Source organism: Poecilia latipinna, unplaced genomic scaffold (genome assembly GCF_001443285.1).
Source record: "Poecilia latipinna isolate Pla-1442-1.1 unplaced genomic scaffold, P_latipinna-1.0 Scaffold1012, whole genome shotgun sequence".
Classification (NCBI taxonomy): domain Eukaryota; kingdom Metazoa; phylum Chordata; class Actinopteri; order Cyprinodontiformes; family Poeciliidae; genus Poecilia; species Poecilia latipinna.
Window position 1 is genome coordinate 358,781 of NW_015113628.1, and position 19,588 is coordinate 378,368.

The 19,588-nt window shown below is 40.7% G+C and overlaps 1 protein-coding gene across 2 annotated transcripts in view; it reads right to left on the reverse strand.

Annotated features, from left to right (window-relative positions):
* The window catches only part of ca10a (carbonic anhydrase Xa), a 267,244-nt gene that overhangs the window by 101,064 nt on the left and 146,592 nt on the right, over window positions 1-19,588 (reverse strand). The window contains exons 1-3 of one of the 2 annotated variants that reach the window (XM_015050835.1): window positions 1,808-1,911; window positions 1,603-1,696; window positions 1,420-1,515 (exon numbers count right to left, since the gene is read on the reverse strand). The exons of the other annotated variant lie outside the window; for it this stretch is intronic. Of the exons in view, the coding sequence (XP_014906321.1) occupies window positions 1,420-1,515 (96 nt within the window). The 5' untranslated portion in view covers window positions 1,603-1,696; window positions 1,808-1,911. Of the gene's footprint in view, window positions 1-1,419; window positions 1,516-1,602; window positions 1,697-1,807; window positions 1,912-19,588 lie in introns of those variants that run through there. 2 annotated transcript variants of the gene reach the window in all.

Below are 19,588 nucleotides of genomic sequence, written 5' to 3' on the forward strand. Positions count from 1 at the left end.
TCATAGACGCGAGACTTGTGGTGCATTTGGTAACATTTGTCTGATCTGAACCATTTCAGTGCAGCAAAGAAAGCAAAGATCAAATGCACTGTATGCTGTACATCTTTAGTACATCCTTCACAGTTACACTTTGATGAAAAACACATTGAGGATGTAAGGTACGTTTTACTTGACAATGTAAACATTGGTAGAACAGGTCCTAAAAGTGATTTTGTTGCAATACCTCTGCTGTAAAACAAGTTCTGATATGGTACAGTAGGCTGGAAAAACAAGCACAACAACATATGGCTTTTATACCAGCCCACATTTTCTTAATGATCCCAACTGCGCAGACATCATCACGATCACACAAAACTCAATAGCTCTCACAGTTCAAAGCCACTCAGAGGTGGAAAATAGCTTTCAAAAAACCAGGCTGAACAGGCTGACCGAACAGATGCTAAAGAGAGGCGGCACTCAGCCAGAGAGTGAATAAATGGTCAGACGTTTCCAAAATAAAGCCAAGATTCAAAAGATGTTATTCGCCTGGATTTGGCAAATCATTTTTTTTTTCTTCTTTTTTTATTGCATGATTAGAGATAGCCTCCAGAAAATATGGAGGGCAATCTCTTGTCTGGCCTCTGCCTTGGCTCCCAAACAAAAAGAAGAAGAAGAAAAAAAAGTTTGATCCACTTATCTTATTCTGACTGGAAAACAGGGAAGGAAAAATGAAGACCCTGAGAGCGTGAAAGGAAGGAAACAGGAGGCCTGGGATTTTACGTACAGGCAGAACAGTACACAAACACACCCGCATCCAATTACACTCACAAACACATCCATCGCTCACTCATGCAATCATATTCGCCGGGCTTTATCACCGTTTTCTTTTTTGCTTCTGCCTTTGCTCCCCCGCTGGCCACTGTCTTACATAAGCCGACAATGAATGTTGGCTGCGCGTTAACTCCAGGGAGGCAAACGGATCTCTCCTCTGCACTGTCGAATCAAAACGGAAGGCGATCCGACGGCACCGCGGCGAGGAGCTTAAACAATATCTCAGACTGCATTTTATCTTAAACATGTCGAACACTTTCCAAGCACAGCATTTCATGTTCTAAGAGAATAAAGGGAGGCAGAGGTGTAGCTATCACACTCATCTTTTACAGAAGCAACGCCGTGTTTCTTCAGGGTAAGTAAGCGCTCCGTCAACCTTTAAGACGAGGCTTAAAAGTTTCCGTTTCGATGAAACTTACAGCTTAGCAGTGAACATTGACACGCGCCTCAGCCGCGCTGCTTGCTAGCAGTGTTAGCATGTTGCTCTTATTTCACACAGTGGGGCAAATGCGATCGGTGTAGAGAGGCTCGTTCAAGAGGGCAACAACCTCAGGTCGGCTCAGGCCGGACTAAATGAAGTAGAATACCAACATTATCCAGGTTACTAACCTTGAAAAGGAACACATTTTGCCCCAGCTGGAGTAGCTTTAGAGTAGTCGAGTCCATTGACGATTCATCCAGGAGGCCAGAAAAGCTCTGAAACATCTAAATTACGGCAAGTGAATGTCTAAAGCTCAACTTTACGCATGCATATTCGTAGTAATTTTTCAACATCTTCATAAAGACAAGTACCTGTGCACCGTGCAACCCTCAGGGCTTTGGGGTGAGTCGAAGCCAACATCTACGGATCGTCTCCTCGTGCAATTTATGTGTTGCGTTGCGTTTCCTTTTTTTTTTTTTTTTTTTTGAAAAAAAAAAAAATAAAAAAGGTTTCCTGAGCAACAGAGGTAATTTAATCTGTTTAAAGACTCACAACATCCCAAATGCGCCCACTCACCTCGTTATGTGTTGGAAAGCATCGAAATCTGTCAGAAAGAGTTCACATCAGGGACGCGGTGCTGGCGCCATGACACGCGTCAGAGGTTTGTTTTGGCTCATGCAGGGGAAACCGTTGGTCTGCGCCTTCATAAAGTCTCATGTAACGTGTGTGTAACTCAGGCGTTTTTGTTTTTTTTTTGTTTTGGTTTTTTTAAGAGACAGAGATATTACCAAAAATCATCGCCCCTCTTTTCCCTGCATTAGCCTGACAGCTTTACTCCGGGAGGGGGATCCAACGACGTGCACCTCTCTCACTCATTTCCTAAGCCTTGATAAATGCCCCGCTGTCACACGGCACGATGCCGTAATGTCATTTTGACCTCGAAATGAGAAACTGTGTTGGACAAATACCAAGGATATTGGCTTTCACTGTCAACGCGGGACTATGTCAAGAAAGCTCGTCTGCCGTCACTCCGCTCGCCGCCTCCGATGGGTGTGAACTTCTCCGTCCGCGATAGATTTGCAATAAAATCACCCTGATTTTTTTAAAAAAGGAGAGGATCCCGCAAAGCCGTAATCTAACAAAAACCTTATATCTGAAGAGCAGGGCTAAGATCTGTTTAGATAGTATCCATTAAGATATCGTTTGCACCGATACAAAGATTTATTAGTCCTTATGAAAAGGCAGGGACACGGAAAGAGTAATAATAGCATATGAGGAAAAGAGACCTAATATTTCTATATCAAGCTGAGGTACACTTTCACAGAAATGTTTCTCCCTCAGACATTTAATAGTCATCAAGCTGCTGCTATGATTTTCTCCATTATAACAGCTTCTGGCTTTCATTAAATAAATTATACATCTAATTTGCCTTTGTGTTGATAGAGGAAAGCAATATTCAGTGAAACAACCTGGAAAATGTTTTCTTTTTTCTCTCTCTCCTACGGCCATAGATATTCCTTAAGGTGCAAGTTTCATTAGCTGGTCGGAGTTCTTGAAAGGTTATTATGATTTTCCATAATGAATGAAAACAGAGGTACAGTTAAAACCAAACTTTGAAAAACAAATATTTTTTCCCAGTCTGACATCAAAACCTGTTAAACCTTTCCTGGTTAGGTCACTTAGGAACAGTAAGGAGTAAGGAGAGAGAAATTTAGTTAAATATTTCCAAATAAATGAACAATAACTCTCCACAACATGCGGACAGCCACAAACCATGAAGTTCCCACCACCATGCTTGAATGTAGGCATCATTATACTCCTCGCCTGGTTGCCTCCACACACACTTGACACCACCTAAACCAAAAAATTTCGTCTTAGTTTCTTAGTTGTGTAGCTTTACCCTTAGGCTTGTTTGTAAAAAAACACATCAATGTAAGTACCATCGTGAATTAATATCGTCCCATGAGTTTAAAATATGCAAATATCAGCGTTCACTACAATACCCTCAAGTAAATCTGAGCCATGCGAGTAAACTGCCCTCCGTGTTTCAAAAATGTCCCGGGAGACTCTCCACAATTATTCTCAAACGCTGCTTCATGTGGAGCAGCGATGCTGGCTTTTCTGGTCAGATGCTCAGAAAGTTCTTTGCCGTATTGAACTTCCAGTGACCAGATTGAGAGAGGGTGTGAGAGCAATAACACCACATATGGAACACACTTGCTGCCCGGTCTCACCTGAGATCTTCTGACCGTAATAAGTCACATCACACTAGATTTATTGGGCTGAAAAGCTCAACTGTTTACCTCTGCACTGCACATATGACACTCAAGTAAAAAAAAAAAACAACATATGTTAGATATAAAAATTTGGGATCATTTATCAGCTGTTTAACACTTCCTGGATGCTTCCAGTGATTGTCCTTTAAACAGAAACAAACACATGAAAAACATACTTCCCTCTGTTGTTTGAAGTCTTCAGACAACTGCGGTTTAACAAAACGGTTTTAGCTCCCACTTCTACACAGGAGCTTTCCTAGGCTGAGGGGAACCATCTGTGACAAAGCTTTATGGTGATTAGCTCTCCGGCTTGAAAGTCGATTACAGTAGCGCGCTCATTTGTTAAACACGTGTCAATGTGTGCTACGACCAAAGTGGAAAAAAAGAAAAAAAGAAATCAGGACATTTCTTTTAATACACGTAGATTCACTCCAAAGATAATGGCTTGATTTATTTGTGAGTTTTACCAAGAATTTTTGGAAATTTATCGAGACAAAAAAATAAATAAATAAATTGAATCCTAGCTATTTCTGCAGTAGCCCTGTGATGTACTGTTGACCTGGAGCTTGACCACTGAAGATGGGCACCAGGTCATCTATGTGGCTGTAAGGATTAAGCACGGAGATGATGGATGAATCTTTCAAGATGACGAAAACTGGAAATGTAAAATATTATTTCTGTCATGGAAAACACTTTACCAAGTAAAAAAAAAAACAGCAACTATATTTTTGGGACTGTATAGAAGCCCAAACCGATTTGGCATTATATGCACCAGACCTAAGAGGTGCAGGAATAACAGGCAGTTACATTCTGAAATTTAAATTCATTTGAATGTCATTTAAATGTAAGTGGTTCCTTAGAAATGTAATTCTGCTTCAAGCAGCAAAGAGATGAATGTGTGGTTACATAAGACTCCTGTGAAAAGCTACAATATTTAGTATTTTTGGGACAGGCGAAGTCGCACGGCTGAAAACAATGATAAGGAGTCAGACAAGAGCACACATTTTAAAACCTATATATATATATAAAAAAAATCTAAATTCATACGGATTAAAGCTTCCTAAAGATAAATCTGTTTCAAAGCAGAGCTTGATGGTTGTGACTTAAAACCACAGAAGAAAACTTAAAAGCAGATTAGAGGAATTTATTTTTAACGGTCTTCCGAGATGCAGCGTTGTTTAGTTCCTCAGCTCACTGACGGAGCGCTCGTCACGCAGCAGCGCTGCATGTCAGTCAAAGTCTTCAGTGTGGGCTGCAAAAAGCAGAGACGAGTTGCTGAAGGACGAGGACGCCGAACGGGAAAAGTGGGTGGGGAGGGGCAGCGGTGGATGCAGAAGCGAGGATGAAATAACTGCACGGCACGGGAGGTGATAGTCCAGAACCGACGTGATGGAAGCTGTGAGACGGGCAGAAAAAGACAAATGGGGGGGAAAAATAAAAAAAAGAAAAGAAAAAAAAATAAGAGGAGGAGCGGGGTGGGGGGGAAGGCGGTGAACTGGCCCAGCCTGTCAGAGATCAACAGGCAGAAACAATCAGCAACTCATCGCTCGCAGCCGTGAAAAATTCTGCGTCTAGTTGGATAAAGTATACGACCCCAGAGCAGATAAATGCAGCCGGTTGTCATGGTTTGTTTGAGGTGAAGATTGAGTCTGTTCTCAGGGTGACCTGTGGACTTGAAAACCTGTTTTTGCAGGAAAAAGTTAAAAAAGAAGACATTTACAGTCCAACAATCTGCCATTCCTCCCACTTCTGTGTAATTATGGCTGGTAAATAAAAGTGACTGGTAATAATGCCACTTGTCTACTCGGGGAAGAGAAAAGTTCCCTCAGCTTAGTCACTTTTAAAGGGCCCACACATCGACTCTGCCGAGCATTATGAAATCCTCTTTGCACTGAAAGGTGACAGAGACAAACTGGGACACAGCGGGCTCCTGAGAACAGGCTTCTAAAAGGTTCCTGATCACTCCTACACAGCAGCAAGAGACCCAAAGTGAAAACTGCAGGAGACAGCGCAATCACATGCAGCAGTTGTCAACGCGATCCTTCGGCATCTCCGGGCGTCGTCGTTTTGCAGCTGGTGATTGTTTCGTTTCTCTGCCGTTTCCTAGTTTCTTTTTTTCCTGCTTCGTTTCCGTGCGTTTGAAGTCACCTTTTCGATCCTTTTGTTTCGGTTCAGTGTAAATTTGAGTCTGTTTGCCAGCAAATGCCTGTTGTGCAATCTTTGAGTCTCATTAGTTACCTCTTCACCTTCTTGCAGCACGCCATCTGCATCCCAACATGCACACACAACAGCCTCCTCTGCAGTTCACGGACTCCGCGTGTACAATCCAGTAATGCACTGAGGGTTATCCATTATAGAGAAACGCTATTATAAATGTATGACATGTTCAAAGATCTTCTCATAAAACACATTAAAAAAAAGGCTTTACTGTTCAGACGTACTAATCATAAAGAAAAAAAAAAGTAAAAATTCAAAACCGTGTTCAATTATTGTTGATAAACCATTTTGGTTTTAGGGCAAATTATGGGTTTGTCCTGTATTTTAATCAGCTGGGTTACAGACTCTTCTACCTTAGGGATAACCGTTTAAAAGCATTAAAAAATGGATGTTTGAATGAGCTGGAATCATTGTCAGTATTTTAGTCAAGATCAGACTAAACCAATGTAAGAAAAAGTTTCCCTGTTTCTGAATGATTTTCATGTATTGGTCCAACTTCAACCTGTTCAGCAGAACAACCTTCGAGATGCTCTGCAGCCAACGCTACGGGCTGCCCGTTCAGACCGGACGTTTTGCTACGTTGATTGTTTCTAAAATGAGTCAGCATCTGTGGTGGTGAGTCATTTAGAAACTCATCCCACAACAGAAGCATGCTCCTGCTCATTATTTTGAAGAAGGCAGAGCAAGGCTGTATCATCAACAAACTAAATTATGCTCCAACCTAATGGGATACGGCACAATTTTTCGTGAACAGAGGTAACAGCAAGGGGGAAAAACACGCAGCCTTTAGGGGAGTCCATACAGGCTTTGATGTCATCAAAAATGAAAGTGTACTCTCTGAATAGGAAAGTTGAACAAGCAGATCGTCATCTTTCATAAGGAAAAATATGCAACGGATTCAAGGAAGTGCCATCAACGCCTCTGTAGGCAACTTGCAGGCGGCCCAGGAAACTGACTCAAAGCAGAAATGTAAGTCTAACCACCCAACATTTAAAAAGCAGACACATACAAATCACTCTTCTATCACTTTTTGCGAGTCTATTCATTTGATGCGTATTTTGGACAGACAACAGAAAGCTTGTGGATGATTAACCTAAAGGCGCCAGCAGACTCCAGTGGTCTTCACTTGGCGGAGAAACGTGAGTGTTGAAGACGGATTTAATGCGGACATCCGCCAGACAATTCGGTGCAAGGTTTTCTCCATCTTGGCCACATTTGCTAAATTTGGTAGCTAACTCAGAACTGGCAACAACTGGCTACATCACCTAGGAACCATATCAGCTCCATAAACGCATTGGAAGTATGAGGGCAGTGACACGTAACAACATTAGAAATGGGGAATTAACTAAAACTATGAACCTGCAACACATTAGGTGAATTAGATCTCCAGTTATTCTGTGGCAAAATAACTTCACCACCTCATCATACAGGGATTTTTCAGAGGCTCTGGTGAAGGGAGAGCATTTGGAACCCAGCGCAGTTCCAAAGGTTCGCCCAACTTCTTGAAAAACAAAAACAAAAAATACCGCCAACCTTCTAACTCTTAGTGTAAATCCTGTTCTTGTGTTAGAGCAGAGTTACTGCTCAGGTGTTATCAGATGGTGAGGGAAGCAGGCTGTGCCTCCTGTGCCCCTCTGATATAACCTCTACAGACTGAGGGTGATGGAGATTAGGACGCACCATCTACGCCTTTGTTAAAGGTCATGAAGCGATGACGATAAGACTACCGAGTCGCTCACTGGGAACGCTCGTGGCTTTTTTTTTTTTTTTTGGTCATTGTTGATGGTGGCGGAGTAATTACCCACAGGGTACTGCAAAACAAGTTGGACAGAATAAAAGCCATTTGTTTCTTACCCCACGCACTGCATTAACTCTCGTTTGCTGCATGCTCATAGGAGGTTAGCTAAAGCGGAAATCATACGAGAGGCAACAAGCAGTGGTAAGTCATATGATATGCATCCAGTATACTGAATCAACAAAATGTGATGCATTGTATGAAGCTTACTAAAGCGGTTTCCTATAGTGGGATGAAGCAGTGGTTGGCACTGCTGCCTTGTAACAAGACAATTCATGGATGAAATCTGGTGAAAGCCGACATGAAAGCAAAAGGAAGCTGCTGCAGATGCTAAAATGTTGCAGGCCATCACTTTAGTTGTTCATGTGGGAACCTTGTTCAGGGAACCTCATTTCGCAATTTAAAAAAATATATATATAGATACTATGCCCCTTCAGCCATATGTATGATGGACCACTTAATTATCAAGAGTGCAAAGTGAATATGAAAGCTCAGACCGAGTCAAACCATAACCAGTGCACAAATAGATAACAGGAAGGCTGAGTCAGCTAATGTAGCTAATCTTTAAAAGAAAGTTATTAGCCCAAGTTAATGCTGAGCTGGTTGGTACGACGAAGTTCCTCTGCACAGCCACGCAGCGGTAGAAGATTTCAAAGGCCTCATATGAACACAGAGCCGGAGTGTTAGCTAATGAAATACTTGCAACATTATTAGTCAGTAAGAAACATGATCAGAAAGGTCTGATTAACTAGAAATCAAAAAACACAGAAGCTCAGCCTGCCCGCTGTGAATGTCGAGGGGAAAAAGAAAGCAGCTGCCTGGTAACTCCGACGCTTTCTAGTGTAATCCGGCCCACCGCAAGGCTCATTATGGAGCTCTTAACGTGCAACGCAGCCTTTAAATTGTTTTGAGCACAGAGGAGGATCGCAGGAGGGTTTTTTTTTTTTTTTTAAATAAACAGAGAGGAATTAAACTTCACTAATGCCCAAAACGCAGGTTTTATGTGAGGTCGTAAAACCCCGGATCAGGCTGCTCATCGCCGTTTTATAGTATTTCATAAACGACATCAAGACCGTATTAGCGTTGCCGTTATTGTCTCCCTTAACTACCTGAAGAACACATCAGGGGTTCCCCCGATTAATCTGCTAAAGATGTTCATTTGTAACTCCGCTGCTCCCAGTCACGTCGCCTCCCCCGTCGCAGGCTTCATCGGGAGCGACGGGGCAGTGCTTTTGCTCGCACCACTCGAGCAGAGGACAGAACCCATTTCACACGGCGGAGCAGATCCTGGGACATAATTACGACAGCTTATTGGTAAATTAGATTAGGGTATAGAGGGTCTGTGGCGCGTGGGAGATGGAAAGAGAGGCATCAAGACTTTCTCCCGGCCCACCGAGAAGGAACTCGATAACATTTATTAGAAGCTCGCACACTTGGACTGGTCCGTTCGTCTCAAACACTCGACTCTTTCTGCACAAGCCCATAAATGAGATTGCGAAGGTGTGGGATTTCAGTTTTATTTCCTCACACAGAACCTCAGATTTAATCACCTTTTCTGTTACGACGGTTCCGAATGGACAAGTGTGAAAGGAGAAGAAGAGAGAGGAAAAAAAAAAAAAAAAAATTCGAGTTGCTCCTTTAATGGTCCTGAAAGCAATTAGTGCAATATGCTTGCTGTATGTTGCCCTTCAACATTTCAATGTACTGAAGCCCCGGAGTGGAAAATGCTGCCGGGGAGCATAAAGAAACACTGTGGAGCCACAACTTGCAAGGAAAGTTCAAAGTAAACTACACAGGAGAAATTTAATGAATAAGCAATTACTTCTGACTCCGTAACTCTCTAAGAAAACTTTGCACCGGCCTTTTTTTTTTTTTTTTTTTATTTCTTGACCAAACACTACTGCGAATTTCATCTCACTGGAGACAAGAACTTTATCATTAGAACCCAGAGCAAAGATCCAGACAGTCTCCTAAGAGGTAGGAGACTCTGAGTGGAAAGAAGAGAAGTTAAAATGTTTATTTCAAAGAGGAGAATGAGGCTCTGTGACATATATTGACTTTTTAGATGTCTTTCAAGTCTGGCCCCGCTTGTTAAAATGTGGAAATGTTTGTTGACGCTTTAAAATTCTGGAGCGAAATCAGGTAAATCTAAACAATGCGGAAAAACAAAAAAAAAAAAACATAAAGAACTAGCTGGCGTTTCCTGGCGTCGTTATTCTGCTGTAACGCTAGACACACGAGCTTTGTCTGTTTACGTCATGCAAGGCAATCCAACAGGATCACAGGCTGCGTTAGGATTCAGACCATGTAGCTGGGATTGCTGGATCAAGGGGGAGTGGCTCACGGCTTCCAGTCTCACCTGCAGGGGATTTAACCTCAGGGATTTCATCTGTGACACACTCCCCACACACACCATCCAAATAGATTCAGTGTTTTAAATCCAAGCAAAGTTGTCGTGTCCCATCCAGTTCAGTAGAGTCTACTAATCGACATGTTTTTCATGCTATAAATATATATATTTCAGAGAGAAAGGACATCTGCTTTCTGTTTACACTTATAGATTGAAAAGCTGCTTCTACTGCCTCTGATTTGTACAAAATTATGTACACACTGCCTCTTGCAGTCCAAAGGGACTCCCAGTTTTTTGCGACTTCCTCAGGTGGATAAAGAGAGTAACGTGTGCGAGTCAATTCCATTGTAATTTTTATTGTTGCAGACAAAGCGTCCGCATAGTGTAGCATTTAACTGCGCTTTGTCTTAATGTCAGTTCTAAGGCAATATATGAATTACCTAGGTAACAAGATTATACGATCATGCTGCAAACGTTCATCTTGCAGTACTAGAAAAGTAGAGACATTATGGTGGAAAATAAACCTCTGCCGGTGCCGACATACCTTCAGTCTTTCCAGATTCTTCTTCTTTTCTTTTTCTTCTCTTGCCTCAAATTAATCATAGGTTCTGTGCATTCTATTAATATTTATTATACAAAAGCTACAAAGGGTGGAAATGGCTGATTTGTAATGAATGCGCAAGAGTCGGAACGTATGAGCTGAATGCCTCCTGCACCTACACCTCCTACACCTTTTCGATCAATGCTACGCTTTGTTGTTATATGACTTTGTTTTGAATTTCTTTGATTTGCAGTTGGAATATTGATTGACTAACAACTATTATAATTATTATTATTAGTAGTATTATTATGTGTGTCCGAGTGTTTTAGATTTAATAAACTATTAATGGCAAGAATCTGTTTATGTGCAAAAACACTGAACATAACTAACTCAGAGTATCTATTATGGTTCTTAAGGTTTTTTTTTTTTTTTTTTTTTTTTTTACCTTACTAAAGCTTCTGACAAAAATACAGCGTTATTAAAGATTGGATTAGGCACTAAAGGAACAACTGGTTTCAACTTCTGCTGTGGGGATTACTGTTGATGGGAAGGAAGGTGTCAGCTTGTTCCCACTTGTGGAGCGAATTCATCTGCACGTCTATTGGACCAGGTAGTGGGTGGTGTTGCTGGTTGTATAACTCAGGAATGGGATGAGGGAAGGGCCTGCATTTTATTGGGAATGGTGGTGATGGACGGGCGTTGGAGAGGGGGAGGGAGGGGGGGGGTTACAGATCAAGAGTCTGTCAAACTCCCTTGATGTGAGCAGAAAGTAGAGAAGCAGTGCAGCTGTTGCAGTACCAGCCACCTGGGTACTTCAAAAAAAAAAAAAAAGAAGCTGCCCAGATGTTAAAAAGCACAGCATGCTCTCTCATCACTCCTCCACCATGCCCAGCCCCAACACCTCCACACTCACATAAACACAGACGGCTGGTGAGAATATTACCCACTTGACTTGATACTCCCACTACACTTGACACATCCCCGCCCCTTCTTGTCTGCTCCCGTTTTACATCGGCAGATGTTTGGATATCACACACTGTTTGCTTTTTGCTTTTTTTCCCCCCTCCCCTCGCTGCTGTGTTACGGAAAAAAAAAAAAAAAGTTGAACGCAGGCCAAGACTTTTTTTTTTTTCTCCTTCAGTTTAAGATCCAGAAAAATCAAATTGCATCAAAGCGGCCGCATCGGCGCACTGCTCTGCAGGAGGTCGCCGTTCAGCGTGCATCCAGATGTTCTGGCTGATTATAGTATAATGGTGGCATTATCAAAATGGTGGAATCGTCGGCTCTTGTACATCACAGGACTGGCTCGTGTGATTGCAGCTTCAAACGATTTGTAAACCATAAGGAACTATGCAGACAGCGGATTCGGTTTCCCTTTCACACGCGGCTGTGCAGGATTCTAAAGAGCTTCTCTGTGACATTTCTACTTGTCGCAGTTGGGGAAACAGAGGTGAAACTAATGAGGGCTCAGCTGTGTTAGCTATGCCTGGAAGCCATGACATTGAGGCAGCTTGTACAACACCACAGCCTCCTTTAAGTGGATTGCAGCCATCTTCAACATGCTCTGCCTACACACTGCTGTGACAGTCCAAATGTCTTGCGTGACAAATGCGTGTCGGTCCTCCTGGACGATTCAGTGGAGGCTGAGAGGGCACGAGAACAAAAATGGAGTTTGTCTGTAGCTTGGAGATGATAATCCTTCAATTAGACCACTGTGCAACACATTTTGACTTTTAGCCTCGCCGCGTATGTATGACTCAATTTAAACGACGCATTGCAAAAATGTTTGCAAAATGTCACCTCTTGAATGAACACCGCAGCAACTCTGGAAGGAGCAACACATTTTATAATTCAGTCAGATTCACCAAAACCGGATGGTAATAGATTAGCAAAACGTATTCTGGTTGAATGAACATCCATTTTAGCCATCAAATTTCTATGGTGGGGTCAGAGTTTGAAGTAAATATAAAATCAGTGGTCAAAAAAATACTGTATTTTTATTGCTTTATAATGCAAGTGTCTCCATGGTCTGACCATGATTGACCATTGGCCAACATGACAATGTTGGCCAATGGTGGAGTGGGAGATTAGCAACTCATACCTTCATGTCACAATGAACAAAAACGTATGTGTATACGCACACAGAATGCCATCAACAACCGAAGGTAACATGGGACAACGACAGCATTAAAACCGCTGCACAATTCTCGAAAACTGATGATAAAGTCTTCAGGGAGACGACAAAATGACCAACACCACTAAAAAAAGGAATGACTTCTGGTTAGGATTGGTTGTTTCCTAAATATGACTCTCCTGAAGTTTCTGTTTAGGCTAACTGGTCAGGTTGCTAGACAGATGCAATTAAAGAAAAAATAAAAACACCAATGAAGACCCTTCCAGCAGTAAAACACTGAGACACTGGTATGAACAGTTGCAATTTGCAACTTTGGGCACAAAGTGGCTATACAACCACTAAAATACAAACTCAATATGAAGGAGAGAAATTTCTTTTTTTTTTTTTTTTTTTGTATAACAATAAGCCCAAACATGCATCCAAAACTAATTATTGACTCCAAGAAAGGAAACTAAAAAGTTGTTGTTGTACGCCAACAGACTTCACAGACAATGTGCCTAAAATACAGCTGGAAACTGTTTATATCAAGACTTAAGACAAATTATAATCCAGGAATTACACCAAAATGAAACCAACTATGGAAGAGGGCGAGCGCTTCCATTTAGATTCCCGGAACGACTTTGCAATTCAAGAAACGTTTCACTGTGTGATATTTTAAGGTGACCTACTGAGAGCGACGGGACTGTGAGAGAGCTGCTGTGTGAAAAATTATGAAAAGAAATATTGTTTCTATTGCCTTCAAGCCAGACCAGTTACTGCTATTCATTAATCATATGGCACTGATATTTATACGGAATGTTGTATATCTAGCTTGGCCTCATTTTCTGCTCTCGCTACAACCTGCAGAGATGAATAAAGAGAAAAAGAAAGTAGGGCCCAAATGATCAAAACTGTCCAAGCCAACTTGGACAGTATGAAATGTTGCCCTGACAGAAATGTTATAAAATAAGTCACGTCATTGTTGGTCAATCATGAATAGTTGGCATAAAATACACAGAGCAGAGCTTAGTTCTAAAGTGTCAGTACCAATAAAAATCTAGAACTGTTCAGTTTGTACCAGCTTTGCATATCTAGACATTGAATTGTGTGACAACTGTGAAAATCCATTTTCAAGTTATAGCAAATATTGAGAATTAAATCTAGATCAAGATCACTTGAACATGTTTGTGTTTTCCACACAAACATGGATTGAAGGTACAATTTCACTCCAGTTTGAATCTGAAGCTTCAAACGGACCTTTTTTATAGCACTAGATGGTACTGAGCCAACTTCATCTAGAATCGTGAATCCTAACTTAGCACAGTGTGTTACAACCGGCTGTCATAGCAGAGAGGCTTAATTATAGATGAACACAAGGCCTTCTATTTTATTTAATATGAGTTGAACTCTATATTTGTTTCCTTTGTGCAAAAGTTGATTAACATGAAACACTCAACCCTTTCATACATAATGGTCACTACAGTGGACAGCTGTCTAAAAGCCATTTTCTTGTGCTTCTTGTGGATTTTTATGTTATAAATGCACACAGACCACTGAAGTGGACACTAGGGCATCATAAAATACACCATCAACTACTGGCCATCAGCTGCAAATGCAAGAAATTATTTTAGTTAAATCCAATATGGCCGACAGACAATAAAGCATGCCGACCGACCCTGTCCCTCCTTCTACTGTAGACAACTCCTGCAGGTAAAAAAAAATATTGTGACATCAGATAACCCCTAAAGAGCAATACTTACTGATGTATTTTTCAAATAACTTTGTATTTGGAGAAAATTACAATTGATAACCTAAAAAAAAAAAAAAGAAAAAAATGATTTTGTTTTACAAATTCCCCTGGCTCTGCCAAAGCAAGTGAGTGTGCCACACTTGTTGCCTTGTGCTACAGCTTCTTCATGCATCCATGTTTTTTTTGTTTTTGTTTGTTTTTTTCCCAGCAGTCCCTTCCACCAGGGGGAGTCTTGGCACTGAGCAACTGTTGGGCACACAGTTTATGAACAGGCCCGCATCAGTTCATACAGTCGGGCAGGCTGCAGAGACCCACGCCCCGCTCAGCAGGAAGAAAGAGAATGATGCAAACGGAGCCAGCTATTTTTCTACCCCCCTCTTTTTTTTTGTTATATATATTCTTTTTTTCCTTTTTTTTTTATTCGGCCAGCCAGTTTCAATTTCAACTCTTTGATCTGTGAAAAAGAACGGCAGCAGACTGCAACAGTGTTATTTCCCTCAGGATCAAGAGAAGGAGCTAACGGGTGGTGGTAGTGGTGGTGGAGTGGGAGGTGGAAGGAGGACGCAGCTAATTCCGCTGCGCTGACAGCAAACAGGCGGACTGGAGGCCGGGAGAGGTGGCAGGAAGAGAGGGGGGAGGGGACGGGTGCAGAGGAGGAGGAGGAGGAAGAAGAAGAGAAAGGATTGCGTCAAGAGTTGTGAAGAGGGCGAGATAATATGAGGAATGGCAGAAAAGAGAGTAGAGAGACAACATATGGTTAGACGGGGACAGAAGGGTGACAGCAGGATGCTAACATGGGAGAGATGACAGAGTAGCTGGTGAGAGGGGGAGCAGACAGTCTGGGGGAGGAGGAGGAGGAGGAGGAGGAGGAAGGAGTGATGGGAGGCAGGCAAGAAGAAGAAGGAAAAAAAAAAGGTTATGGTAACTCCTATCTTCAGACGAGATGAGGGCAGAGACTTCCATTCCATCACAGGACAGACCTGTGGCACCCAGGGGGCTCGGGGGTCTGCTGAATATTACATGTGCCTGTCGGGCTGTGAGATCACACGCACACCCCTGCAGACGCATTAAGTTGAAAACCGGAGCCGGCACATACATTTATCCGCGTCCTGCAGGGGGCAGATGAAGACGGCCGGGTTTGTGGGGAGGAGGGGGAAAAGAGGAGGGGCTGGGGAGGAAACGGGAGATCAAGGATCCGACGGGACGAGACACCAGGATGAGATGTGGGGGAGCTGAGAGAGTGTCAGGGTGTCAGGACGAATTTTTACTGGATCGATGGATGGTCCATAATGCTGACTCAACAGCTGAGTTTTCATTCATAATGCAGAGCACATGCATGGCCAAAGTGAGCTGGGTGTTGCTTTGAAACCTTTCCACAGCAGTGCATTTGTTAAAATAGTTTGATTTAATTTCGTTCAGGAACGATGATGACTTCCCAGGACTAATCAGGCAGCAGAGAGAAAAAAAAAAAGACGATACCAAAACATTCATCCAAAATGTGGAAAAGATGCAAAACTATTCTCAACAAATCAGACTGAACTTTTCCTGTGTTATGCAAGTCAAAATTACCTAAACTATCTCCCTTTACTAAACGGCTTCATGTTGAAAGAGATGTTTTTAATTTTTGAATAACTCCATCTTTCAGTCAGAAATTTACAAAAATGTAAATTTTTGTCAATTTTGATGTAAAGCCATCAAAAAAGTTGTCACCATAATTTTCTGGAACTTCGACCAACACCAGCCCCGACTTAACAAATGGAACCGATTTAGAATTGTATGATTCATCTATAATCACCAAGTAGTAATTAGCACACACTTTGTTTTCATGTTCTTATTAGAATAACAAAAAGCAGATATTCAACTGACAACTACAGATCAATATTGACAATAAGAGCCCATGATACGTCTCCAACTATGAGGGTCTTTGTACATTTGAAAACTGTTACCTGGTTATTTTTCTTGCTTTTTCAAGTTCGTCTTCCTGTCTGAGTGGGCTTCTAGCCCATGCTGTAGCAGGACTCACTTTACTTTGGACAATATCGCTCTTACTAGCTCCAGATCTTCTTTTGCATTCATTCTGGTGTTGTTACCAACATTTCAAATCTCCTCTCTGAATGATTGGATGGCTGGATAATTTGCATGGTGCATATTATTTGAAAAGACGGATATAGCACTTGCACGTTCGTTTGTTATTTTTCTGACATCTTGGCTGATGTCTTTGTTCTCCTGATGCGCCACAAAACAAAGCAGCTCGTCTCAGATGTTTTAAACAACATTTTAACTTAAATGTTCTGAATGAAGAAGCCTACAAACCTATATCATCATCCTGTCCTTCATATTAAAAAAAAAAAAAAAAAAGCATAGCAGTATTTTTTTAAGTAAGAAAAGTTTGAAAAATAATTTCTCTTGTTACACAATAAAAAATAATAGTTTTGTACATCGTGTCTCGATTAATGATAATCAAGTGTATGTGCAAAAAAAAAAAAAAAGCTAAATTACTGGCAATTTGGTTCTCTTATTACTAAAGGAAAATGTGATGTATTTGTTATTCTTGCTCATTTCAGGTTGATTATTAAGCTCATTTCTTTGCTAATCACCTTATTTTTAATGTGAAATAAGATTTTTAGTTTTCCTGGATGAAATAATTACCCTTTTTCCTCAAGCTAACAATAATAAGCCAAATGTAATATTTTTCCAACTGAATTATGTGATGGTTTATTTCCTTTGTGAGACTTTTAATTATTTTTTTTAACAACTATTTTTTTTAACAACTTTTAATGTTAGTTTTTGTACTGGTTTAATAAAGAAGGAACCTTTTCCTTTCAGTTGCAAGCAGAGACAGTGTGCCGACAATTTAATAAGAGTTCAAGTACAACACAAGTATTCTAGTTTGAAATATTTAATAAAAATGACACTTGAGTTGTGGGTAAGACTCGACAGCTTCATTTGCGGACTGATTGGCTTCGACTGCTTTGCATGAGTGAATTTTCTCGGCTTGTTGCAGACATCCAGTGTGAATTTCATTCGATAAATTATTAAAGATCTACATTTATTGAAATTAAATGAGCTCGATGCTCGTTTTACCCGCTGTACTTCTGCGTTTATGGATTCTTTTCAACTCACCGACGGCGAGTCTGTGCAACACAGTTTTCCTCGTGTGATTCCTGGTTTATGTCTTTGACTAACAATACACTCTTCAGTTCTTGTAGTTATTACACACCTTTGCATATCCAATATTTATCACAAGCAAGACACGCCGATATCAGCTGGCTAATTATACGAGCTATCTGCTCAGTCAGCTGTTTAACACACATGTAAAAAAAAAAAAAAAAAAAAAATGAAAGAGTTCAATTTGGAATCTCTTTAGTTTACTTGTCATTAATAGATCTTTCAACTGTAAGATCAGTACAGCAGAATGAAGCCAAGGTTTTGAAGCAAACTTTATAAACGGTCTTTTATGTTCGAGCCATTTGGAAACGTCTGTCTGTTGCTGATGTGGTTTGACTACTGTAGCTCTTTTGGATTATTCTATGATCTTTCCTGGTACTGCCAAAAGTCAGCAGTAAACTTGAAAGTAGTTGTAGTTCCAATATGACAGATACAAATGGAAACGTACACAAAAAGTTTCCTGTGAAGACAAAAAATCACTAATCATCCAAAAAGAAACAGAAAAAAAATGAATACAGCTTTCACACCTATAGTCGCTTACTGAAGTTTTAAACTGTATATATTTTGGTTCAACTTGATCGCAGTGCTGCGTCTCACAGATTTGTTCATAGCAAACTGGCTGATTGACAGGGAGCGTTGGTAAGGTTTTCTGACGCTCTGCTAATCTGGTTCCAATGTTACTTGGCAGAGCAGCATTACTTGGTGCCATCTGGTAATTTTTTAGGTTTGCTTGCACCAAGATTACGTATGTAGTTCTTCAATGCACCATCTTTGGCTCACTTGCTTGCAATATCTACAACCTCCCGCTTGCTCAGATTACAGTATTACAATATGTCACCACATGATAACAGTCAGGAACCAGCGCCTGGTATATCAAATCTAATTGGGAATCTGTAGGAAAATTGGCCAAATTTGAAAATTGATGTTCACAGGCGTTCTCCTTCTTGTGTGACTAGGCCTGAGTCACTTTGCAAAGAAAAATGAACACAGTGTGAACAAGTTAAAGGGGTATGGAAACATTTGCAAGTCGCTAAACCCTCTTTAGGTAGGACTCTTCTGGATCCCTCAGACCATCACAGGTTTGTTTAGAATCATTTAGAATCAGCCTTATAAGCCAAGACTGGGTGAACAAGCCAGTACATTCACTTTGGCTTAAAGTTTTTGAATACACAGACTTTAGAGGTAATAAAATAAGAATATTTGCAGAGTGGCTGTAAGATCGTCACTGTGTTCCTCAAAGAGTCTGGGGCACTAAACTGTGTGAAGGCTGCTTAAAACTGTGTAAAAGTTTGAACTGTGTGTATCCAGCATGTGTGGAGTCTGCAAAGACGTTAGTTGCCCTTTATCTTTGTATCTAGAACTAGAGGTTCAAATATTCACTGAGAATCTGATGTGTGCGGAAACTGTTGGCTGCTTACTTATCAATTCTGCCATTTGTCTGAAAGTCGCAGCTTAATGGTTTTTTTCTCTGTTTACAATCCTTCAGTTTTAGCGCTGTTCATTTTAATAGTCTGTTTCTATTAATTGCGTTCATTAGCTTAGTTTTTACGCAAATCGTTTAAAAAGAGACTTTGAATCAATCTGTAAAAAAACCTTGTGAGCTCTTATCCTATCTTGAACATGATGTCATTGTTTTAAGGGTAAAACTTTGTTCAAATATATATAGTTGTATCATATATTAAATATTACAGTTTAAGTAATATGATTCTAAGGTTTAGTTAAAACCTTACTTGGAAAAAAAAAAAAAATCAGTATCCATACTTTCTTCTGCAGGGCAGAGATGTGTCCCTGCTGGCAGCTATCTAATCACAATGATTTGAGGTACAACTGATTTGAAGCCACACTGAACTATTTCCCGGTCTATCACATAATTTAAAAAATGTATGGCTGTCAGAAGGGCGCAGACTCTCCGGCATGGGCAAACCTCTTTACTCTGCCGTCAGTCAGAGAGGCTACACCACCTAAGATGGGCCTGAAAATCAGGTTCGTCTTTATATATATATATATATATATATATATATATATATATATATATATATATATATATATTTTTTTTTTTTTTTTTTTTTTTTTTTTTTTTTTTTTTTGTCTGGGGGTTTTTTTTTTTTTCACAAATAAAAAAAATTTTTTTCCCCTCTCGGGGGGGG